The following is a 10,488-nucleotide window of genomic DNA, read 5'->3' on the forward strand; positions in this document are numbered from 1 at the left end:
GTGACAAGACAGATTTTATAACGGGCTCCAATGGGAGGGTGCGTTTTGTCCTCCAGGGGGCGCTTGGCGGCTCATTCATATCTCAATAAATCCACTAGCATTCATACGATAATAAGTGTAATCGTTTTTCGTGCAGATCTGTTACGTACAAGTATTGGTACCTGACATTTGAATGTAAATCTACCACAGCACTCTAATACATGCCTAATCACTGATTGGTCCGTAGCCTAGTACTGAGAAAAGTATAGTTCGACTGATGGGCGATAATGTGCATTGAGTAAAGAAGCTGTAAGAGCAAATTGGAAATACACAGTAAATATTTAAATACGTATACTTTCCAATTTGTCCTATTCTACTTCCTTTTTCTGTGTATGGACTGACGCGAGCGCTGATTGGACGGATGGTGCAGACGGTCCCGAGCGGACGGGTCAGTGTCCAGTTAGATAATATGTTTGGCAATGTAAACACTGGCCTAATAGATCAATTGCATTCACAAATGTATTTTTAAAATGTTTTAAAACACACTGTATGACGGTTTGGATTATTAATTCCACGTGTTTGTTGTGTTCGAATATTGTGAACAAATTTGCTGTGTTATGGTGGCCTAAATCTGCAGAAATTACAAATAAACAAGTAGGCAAATAAATGCAAAACTAGGAAAATGGGAATATATTACTTGATAAAAAAAGGCCATTCATTTTGAACAAAAATGTATTTCTGAATTTATTTTTGTATGGCGTTTTACTTCATTTATTATGTTGTGTATTATGTATTTATTTGTATCCTTGTTAACTTAAAACATATTTTAATATATCTGCGTTTCCACATGTATCGATAAATAAAGGGATGAAGTAATACAAAAAAATAAGTTCAGGACAAAATTTGATTTAAAACATAATTATCTTTGTTTTATCAAGTTTGTGTTTAATTTCTGCAGGTTTGTGTCTCCATTTTTTGTGTTTACATATGATTAAATAGTAGTTAAAAACGTGCTAAAGCAAGTGCGCGTCTTTCTTATTTACACTCGATCCGTCAGTTTCGACGCCGCCCAAAAAATGACCCTATTCTACACTACAAAAGAGCCCGCCCCTCGAGCATGTTCTCGAATCCCATTGGTCAATCCACTTACAAGCGTACCGTCGATTGGTAGTTTTGCTGCCTTTCAAACACAATACGGAAGAATACAAGGAAGTAAAACGGTGGTTCGTGATAGCGAAGAATAGACATGCTTTGAAAGAACCGCTCCGAAATTCCACTGCTTCCATATATTACCAGGTAATTGTTACCGTTTTCATAACCCAACGTTTGCTTTTATTTGTCTTTGTTTCAACATGAAAAGAAAGAAAGGGTACATATATATATGTGTTAAGCTGTTTGGGGCCAGCAGTCTCTCACGCCCCTGCGGCAGATAAGCAGGATTAATTACACACAAACGCCAGCGACGCCCTGCTGGACCTGTAGTATGTTAATCCATTATGAGCAATTACAGTTAAGTGGTCAGTAGTGTCTGCTTTTACAGTCTGCTGTTAGTTTATGGTTTCATGTATAACGTGCTCACACCTCTGTGTGCACCATGCATTATTGTGTTCCTTAAAACATTAAATACACAAAGCTTGTTTTTATATTTGGATTATTTATTTATTTATTTATTATCATTTAAAACAAATACTCAAAAGAACGTGTTACATGAAGTGGGGCTGTTTTTTTTAAAATTCTGTAAATGATTGTCTGTTTTGTTACTGATTAAAAGGAAAGTTTAGTTAGATTGTGCATTAACTGTCTGGCACTTTGATATTGTCCATTCAAATAAGAAAGTCAAATTTACAGTCTTGACTTTAGAACTTTTCTCTGAATGTTTGGTTTCAGAATGTCAACCAATGAGAGGGACGAGACAAATGACTCTCAAGCAGGACCGGCCTGTAAAGCATCAGAGGGCGACACTGACAACAACCATCACAGAGGCGTTACAGAAGGACCGCCTCAACCTAGCGATGACACATCCATTGTAACGGATACAAGTACTGTTGCAGATAAGAACTTGGCTCTGCTCAAAGCCCACTCCTTAGATGTGAAGTTTGAAGTTGGCGAGGAATATGACGTTATTGAGACCATTGGCACAGGTGCTTATGGTGTGGTCTCATCAGCCCGAAGAAGAGACAATGGTGAGGTGCCAAGATGCATGTGTTTCACAATCTAACTGATTAGACTAAATCTCTGATGTTAGAATGTATTATTATTATTACAGCATTATATTAATATTATTACAGCATTATTGATATATTATTATTGGGGTGGGGGAAAAAAAATCAATTCACATATAAATCACGATTCTATCTTCTGCCGATTTGCATCGATTCACAAATTTCAAAAATGTATCTTCTAAAGTGTTACATTTCTTAAAGTTCTCTTTCCTACTTAAAGTTATTGACACATTAGAGTGTTATTAATCACAATAAGCCGTGAAAAAGGACTCTATGAATGAACACACAGCCAAAGCGCGCACATAGAATCCGCCTCTCAGATGCATGCGATCCCGAATTCAGTTCTCTTTCACTGCTTATGGCGCTTGAATGATCAAATACACACACAATTATGTCAAAATGCACATCATGAGGAGTATTCACGTAAACACAGCCTGTTATGTCCTACGCAAACATAAACAGTTAGGAGAAAATCAGATGTCTAACAGTATATTTGATCTGTGCGTTCATTCTTAAAGGGACAGCAGCCTAATAAACCTTTGCTCTCTGTATTGTTAATTTAATCACAGAAATCACTCACTGCTTTTGACTGAATCACTTTTGAATCTTTGATATGTATCAATGTATATTGAATTCATACAGTGTAGACTATACAGTTTTATTTTTACATTTGATTATTCAATTTATGAAGTATTTCTTACTACATATTAAATAAACCTTGGCTACTGTACCTGAAAAAAATATTGTTTTTCTATTGTTTTTCTACTATTGTTTGTAATTTGCATCTTTGTTCCTTTAAATAGAAAAAAATGAAATAACTTGGGTGTAATGACTGCAGTCAGCTTAATGGCATTTGTTTTATAAAATGGGGTTGACTGGTTTACATTTAATTGAGTGGGATTTTTTTTTCTTCAAGACCTTTTAAACTGTCTACCGCAGTCAAATAGGAAAGGTAACACAAAACAGTAAACTAGAATCAAATCTATGATATCGAATCGAAATTTGAATCGAATCATGAGGTACCAAAAGATTCCCACACCTAATTATTATTATATATTAATGCTGTTGTTGTTGTTGTTGTGGTAATAATAATAATATATTAACAATGTTGTAATAATGCTGTAATAATGATATTAATAATAACAGTAATTATTGTTATTATTAATATTACCAAAGACATTATGTGCTGTTTATTAAAATGCAGTAAGTATATTTTGTATAATTATTTATGCAAGTAGTATATTTTTAAGATAATGTATTATATTTAGGGCTGTGAATTTAACACGTTAAATTAGTGGGATTAAAAAAAAAAAGATTTAGAAAATAATAAACACAATGTCCTGTGACCTGTATGTAAATTCGTAATATGGGATTTGCTTACCATTGAAGAAATTCAAGCTCCACCTTCATATTTTTGCTATGCAATAAGTACACAGAAAATAATTTGGTGTAGGATTTACTTAAAAAAAACACACTCAGAAATAGCACACCTCTTATGACAAAATATCAAGGAAATGTTTGTTCAAGGTTCAATTCATGACCCCTTTAATTCTAATGTTATTTATGCATTCAGGCCAGCAGGTGGCAATAAAGAAGATCCCTAATGCCTTTGAGGTTGTGACGAATGCCAAACGCACGTTGAGAGAGCTGAAGATTCTGAAACACTTCAAACACGACAACATCATCGCCATTAAAGATATTCTCCAGCCTGTGGTCCCTCACTCGGCTTTCAAATCAGTGTAAGCTTGAGTACGAGGTATCATGCGATGCATATTCTCTCTTCATATATGACATGCTAAAAGTGTCTCTTGTTCTTTAGGTACGTGGTTCTTGACCTCATGGAGAGCGACCTGCATCAGATTATCCACTCCCGGCAACCTCTGACTCCAGAACACACACGCTACTTCCTGTATCAGCTGTTAAGAGGCCTGAAATACATCCATTCGGCCAACGTCATTCACCGCGATCTCAAGCCGTCCAACCTGCTGGTCAATGAAAACTGCGAGCTGAAGATCGGGGACTTTGGCATGGCACGGGGATTGAGCGCGTCCCACTCGGAAGAGTCGCGTTCCTTCATGACCGAGTACGTGGCCACCCGCTGGTACCGCGCTCCTGAGCTCATGTTGTCTCTTTACCACTACAGCTTGGCCATCGACCTCTGGTCTGTGGGCTGCATCTTCGGCGAGATGCTCGGCAGGAGGCAGATGTTTCCGGGGAAAAACTATGTGCATCAGCTGCAGCTGATTCTTTCGGTTTTGGGCACGCCACCCGAGAGCATCATCGGCTCGATAGGGTCGGACCGGGTGCGCTGTTACGTGAGGAGCCTCCCTTTAAAAGCGGCAGAACCGCTCGCAGCACTGTATCCACAGGCTGAGCCCAATGCGCTGGACTTGTTGGCCGCGATGCTCCGCTTTGACCCTCGTGAACGGATCAGTGCGTGTCAGGCACTAGAACACCCCTACCTCAATAAGTACCACGACTCGGACGACGAGCCGGTGTGCGTTCCCGCCTTCGATTTTGAGTTCGACCGGCAGCCCATGGGCAAAGAACAAATCAAAGAAGCTATACTAACAGAGATCGGGGACTTCCATAAGAAGAAGCAGGGTGTCAGAAAGAAGATCCACTTTAAACCGCTCCATTCTTCAGGTTCGGCGGTGGTCGGCGTCTCCGGTAACACGCTTTGCACGACTCCACAGTCTCAAAACCTGACTGATACAGCACAAACGTGCCAACAGCACAATCTCAAGTACAAACCGACAGACGGTACACAAACTCAAGCGAATGCGAACTCGTTTCAAGCCCGACATCATCTCGCTCAGATTTTCCCACATTTGGCTCAGTCGGTAAGCTGCCAGGATGTGGACATGCTCAGCGCCAACTCCGACGGCCAGCCTGAAACCATCGATCTGACCACTCCCACAGACAAGGACACTTTTACTGAACCAGTCACGGACTGCACAAAGGACGAGCTCGTCTCGTCCAATCACTCTCTTCCCAAACAAATGGTTCCGCCCCATCCCATCTCTCAGACTCCGCCCACTTCGAGTCTTCCGCTGTCTATCCCTTCTCTCTCTCTCACACAGTCCCAAGCTCAGTCGCTCTCTCAAAGCCTCACTCGTTCCCTTGGAAAAGGAGGGAAAGCGACAACCGGGGAAGGCACGAAAAAAGAGGGAGCAATTTCAGAAGACACAAAAGCAGCTCTCAAAGCTGCCTTGCTCAAATCAGCGCTAAGGCAGAAGGCTCGAGGTGAGAGAGTGTGCAGTGTGTGTATGTGGCCATAGACTACTTAACATTTATGCCCGGTTTCACAGACAAGGCTTGAGTCTAGTCCCAGACTAAAATGCGTGTTTGAACTGAAAGCAACTTCACTGACAGATCTTAAAATATGTCAGTGCCATTGTTTTGTCTAAAGATGCACACCAGTAATGTTTTAGATGTCCTAATTGAACTAAGGTCTAATCCTGGCTTAATCTAAACCCTGTCTGTGAAACCAAGCTTTAGTGTTTATCAAACACAGGAAGCCACTTCTTAAAATATAAAATCTAACTAATTCATGTATAAAGATCCATTTTACTGAGAAAAAAATCTGTATAGATTTTGTATTTATACTACAGTTCAAAAGTTTGTGGTCTGTAAGGTTATATATATATATATGTTTGTGTTTGTGCTTGAAATTGATATTTATCAAAGACTCAAAAATAATAATAAAAAGAAATGTTTCTTGAGCAGCAAATCAAGTAATGATGCTGAAAAATAGAAAATATTAAATTCGAATAATATTTTACAATATTACTCTTTTTACTGTACTTTTGATCCAATAAATGCTGCCATGAGAAACTTCTTTCAAAAACAATTAAAAATCTTACGGACCTCAACAATTGCAACGATAGTTTATTTTATATTTTATATTTATAATAAATAAATATTATGAGTACAATTTGATCTGGTAAATATTTAGTTTCTATTAAATTGACACTTTAGAGAAAATTCTGTAAACTTAACCTTGTCTTGTCTTATGATATATATATATATTTTTTTTTTTTTCTCTTATCCATGAAAATGTCAGGTCTGCTCATGATAACATTCACTGATTCTTTCTTCCTCAGATGGAGGCTCTGCAGCTCTTGGTCTAGATTTACTCAGAGGAGCTTCTGCAGGTTTATCCTCGTCGCTCTCCTCCTCTAACTCTGGTCCAGAGCATAAGAAGCCAGTCACGGCCCAGGAGAGACAACGAGAGAGGGAAGAGAAGCGGAAGAAGAGGCAGGAGCGTGCTATGGAGCGAAAGAGGAAGCTGAAAGAGAAGGAGAAAAAGGAGGGGAAACGAGGAGAATCTTTAGGCGGCGTTTTGCTCAGCGACAACGACAAGAAGCTGTTGGAGCGCTGGGGGCGAATGATGGACACCCGAGGGGACAAACCGCAGACCGCAGAAACCAACGGTGCCAAAACCAATGAGAGCAAGACAGTCCAAATCCAGCCAGCAACAGGAAGCAACCTCGTAAAAACAAACTCAGTTGGGGGGGAGTCAGTGCCGCCAAAACAACCCAACGAAGTGCCACAAATGCTGCCTCAAATGGGACAGTGTGTCACAGCTGGAATATTCCATCCAACTCCGACCCATAATGCAGCACCCGTCGCTTTAGGTCCGTCTCAGAATGGGGACGTTGGTTTAGTTGCAGTAGGAGGAGGCGGAACTGTTGGAGGTTTAGGTGTGGTAACGGGCCCGTGTGCCTTTGCCAAAAACAACATATTAAAATCTCAGTTTCTGAGCGTTGGAACAATGTTCACCGGTCTTGAGAACTGGACAGGAACATCTCCACACAAAACCCAGCAACCTCCACTAGAACTGAACAATCCTGCTCACACGGGCTTCGCGCACTTGCAAACCCAGCTGAAGCCCGTCCCACAGTCCAACGCTCACATCCAGCTGCTGCCGCTGGAACCCTTCATGACTAAACCACCAGCCTTGAACCCCGGCATTGGCGTCTCGGACACCAGCACGAATCCAGAGACCGGCGATGGTCCTCAAGCCTTGGACAAACTTTGCGTTCTGGGGGACAGACAGAACGGCTCTCATTCACAGGGCCCTTCAAAACAGCCTCCAGGAGCCGCAGCTCAACCCTGCCTTAGTCTCACTGACACGGGACAGTCGACAAACAGCATCCCTGATATCCACACAGTCACACAGCAGCTCTCAAAGTCACAGGTGAAGTTTTAGCCATAATGTTGGACTGTGGGCCGCCTTTAAATATCAGATTAATTCTTGGGTTTTTTAAAACGAGTTTCATGAAAGTCTGATCGCTTAGAAAAGTGATACCTGTTGTCAACAGGACACTTAATTTGAGTTATGGATTTATCACGATTAATGGATAACCTGGAACCATTAGGGAAATTTAAAATGGATATTTCTAGGCCTGACAAAAAATGGAAACAAGTCTTAAAATGTCATGGAAATTTCTATAGTTTCTACGTTTTTTTTTTTAGTCGTTCTCTGCTCCAAAATATTACATGAGCAAGATATAAAGTTAACCGCTAGTGATCGCAAGCCATAATTGAGGGTCTTATTGTACACAAATAAATATAATATAATCATTATATATAAATATAATAATTTTAAACTATTAATTCGCCATTATAATTATAATTAGGCCATTATAAGACAGAGAAATGGAAATCAAGACCAACAACCTTTAAACTTAAACTAAAAAACCTTTATCCAGTAAACACAAACTAAGGTTATGGATATAAATAAAAATGTAATTTTAATTAAAATTATTTTATAATAATAATTAATTAATAAAGTTTCATTAATTAATTAATTTATATACATATATCATTTATTTATTTATTTATTTATGAATTATTAAAGAAACTGTAGTAATAATCATGCATGGAGGCCTGTTTCTACCTCAGGGTAATGAAGAAAAAAAATAATTTTGAGATAAAGCAAAAAAAATAATGTCACATTGTAATATATAAAGTCACAATTGGGAGAAATTAGAATTAGTTACCTTTTATTTTTACTTTGTGATTAAAATTGGCATCCACATTTATGTGATCTTCATTATGTTTGGAAAACATAATCACTGCTTTACACACTGCAATGTATTTCTTATTTATTTATATTTGATTTTGAGCTTTGTTTCATTCTTCTCTTTAATCTCAACTTTGTCCTTTTCCCTGCCAGGTTGAAGACATTTTGCCGCCGGTTTTCTCGGTGACCCCTAAAGGCAGTGGAGCTGGATACGGTGTAGGCTTTGACCTCGATGACCTCCTCGCTCAGTCTCTTACCGAACTCCAGCACTCTGACCTCAGGGAAAGGTCAGTTCAAATCTCACTGACTGCAGAGTGCACACTCTATTTGTAAACTCTACGTCACTGCAAATTACGATGCTTGACTCTTATGTACATACTAGTCATTGGTTCTGTGATGAATTGCTTATACCCATCTATTGTAGGTCACTTAGGATAAAAGTGTTTGCTACATTTCAGTGGTCTCCTTTCTCATTTTCATTAGTCACAATGACTTGGCCCCCCTGTCTGCATCCCTGCTCTCTGATTGGCTCGAGGTGCACCGCATGACCCCTGCTGACATGGAGTCACTTCAGCAGGAGCTCCAGCTCGGATCTCCCATGATCCTCTCCGACAACTCAACGCTTCCTGATACCTGATCAGTACCTGCATTCCTTCTCCATCCCCTTGTAGAACCGGTTGAGGACCATACACAGAGGAACTTGATAGCTGTATTGTTTACCAGTGTACTAGACCTAGAGTCAGTAGAGGGAATATCTTTGAGGCTCCAAATTATTAAGGTCTTACCCAGAAAAGTGCCTTTATCTTTAATGGGTTCACATACATTATTTATTTGTGCCAACATTAAAGTACGATGCTGTTCGGTTCTTAAGGGGGTTTCCATTCTCGGAATTTCAGTGCCATCACAAAGCAATTCAGATCAAGGGAAGAAGAGTTGACTTCAGCTGTGCTAGTGCCATTGATTCACCAGCTGGTTTTATAGAATATTCAAGCCAATAGCAATGAAATAGCAGCTGTTTTGAAGACCAGAGTTTAAAGCTATTTTCTAGTACACTACAGTAGGAGTCGCCACCAGGGCAGCAGTATTATGATGATGAAACACGATAAAGGAAGCAGATCACGTTGGCATTATTACTGCAGACTGTAGAAAGTAGTGCTGAGTAGAAAAACATTTCATTTGATGTTGCATGAATGTCTTGTAGAAAATAGTGATACTTGCTGCACTAACATGCAGATTTGCTCAGTTTTACACCAGCAACGAAAAAAGTATTGTTGTCTTGAATAAAGCTATCAAAGGGATATTGTCGTATTATTTTGCAATGTTTCGTTTTTTGTTTACATACTGTAGAAGGTGCTTAGTAGCAATATGCAAATTCACCTTGACTAAGCCCTTTGTTGTTATTGTAGGATTTCCAAAGAAAACAATTACTGCTTGTATCATCTCTGGGTACCTTATAACACTAGTATAATTTTGATCATTTTTTTGGGATAATTTCTATAAAAATTTATGTTTAATCCTCTGGTACTGTTCGCATGTCAGTCAAAAATGACAGATTTTTTTTTATTTCAATGAAATGATTGTATTATATTTTAGTTTGATAATGTTTTTTTTATTTAATATCTGTATTTTTAGGGGATTTTATGGTACTAAATTATATTTGTGCAGTAGTTATAATCCATTTATTCACTTTTTGAGCATAGATATGAAAATTAAATTTCCAACTCAAACGGTTATAAATCTTGAATGCTTTGGAGCACAGACTTCAGTTTGGTCTCTTTTCAAAGATGACACTTGGCAGATTATTGCTGAAGTGAAAAAAAGTTTAAAAAACTTAAAGCTATAGAATTTTATATTTGTTATGAAAAGATTTTATAATATAAGTATATATTTTCCAAAACACATTTTACTTTAATACTTTGAGAAAATCAAAGCCATAAATCTAAACAAGTTGTGTTACAAATGAAGTTGATATCTAGTAAAAAAATAAATAAAAGCTTTCAGTAAGAATTTGTTTGGCCGCCGTACCAAACGTTTCCAAAAGATGAAATTCGCCTCCCATTCATTTCCAATGTGGCCATTTTTGACCACAAACAATACAAGTGACTTTTCAGGACCATCTAACCTTTTCATGTTTTGTTTTTTTGGGGGTTCATACACTAAGTGCCAAAACCTTTACCAAGTTTCGTAGCATTCAGATGAAGTAAAAAATTCAGATGAAGTAAAAAAAAAAAAAAAAAAAAAAAAAAAAAAGAACAG

At 38.5% G+C, this 10,488-nt stretch overlaps 1 protein-coding gene across 1 annotated transcript; it reads left to right on the forward strand.

Moving 5' to 3' along the window:
- Nucleotides 1-1,170: 1,170 nt before the first annotated feature.
- On the forward strand, nt 1,171-9,984 carry mapk7 (mitogen-activated protein kinase 7). The gene is made up of 7 exons (XM_079851515.1): nt 1,171-1,275; nt 1,867-2,162; nt 3,775-3,940; nt 4,021-5,447; nt 6,308-7,404; nt 8,386-8,519; nt 8,716-9,984. The coding sequence occupies exons 2-7, from the start codon at nt 1,868-1,870 to the stop codon at nt 8,867-8,869; spliced, it is 3,273 nt and encodes a 1,090-aa protein (XP_079707641.1). The 5' UTR covers nt 1,171-1,275; nt 1,867; the 3' UTR covers nt 8,870-9,984.
- Nucleotides 9,985-10,488: the final 504 nt, after the last annotated feature.

The sequence above is a fragment of the Squalius cephalus genome, assembly GCF_949319135.1.
Source record: "Squalius cephalus genome assembly, chromosome: 19".
In the NCBI taxonomy this organism is placed as follows: Eukaryota; Metazoa; Chordata; class Actinopteri; order Cypriniformes; family Leuciscidae; genus Squalius; species Squalius cephalus.

Bases quoted from the DNA above. Each gene is read 5' to 3' on its own strand.
- mapk7 (XM_079851515.1), top strand. From the start codon at position 1,868: ATGTCAACCAATGAGAGGGACGAGACAAATGACTCTCAAGCAGGACCG. The intron at 2,163-3,774 runs GTGAGGTGCCAA...TTATGCATTCAG, and splicing joins AGCCCGAAGAAGAGACAATG to GCCAGCAGGTGGCAATAAAG. The intron at 5,448-6,307 runs GTGAGAGAGTGT...TTTCTTCCTCAG, and splicing joins GCTAAGGCAGAAGGCTCGAG to ATGGAGGCTCTGCAGCTCTT.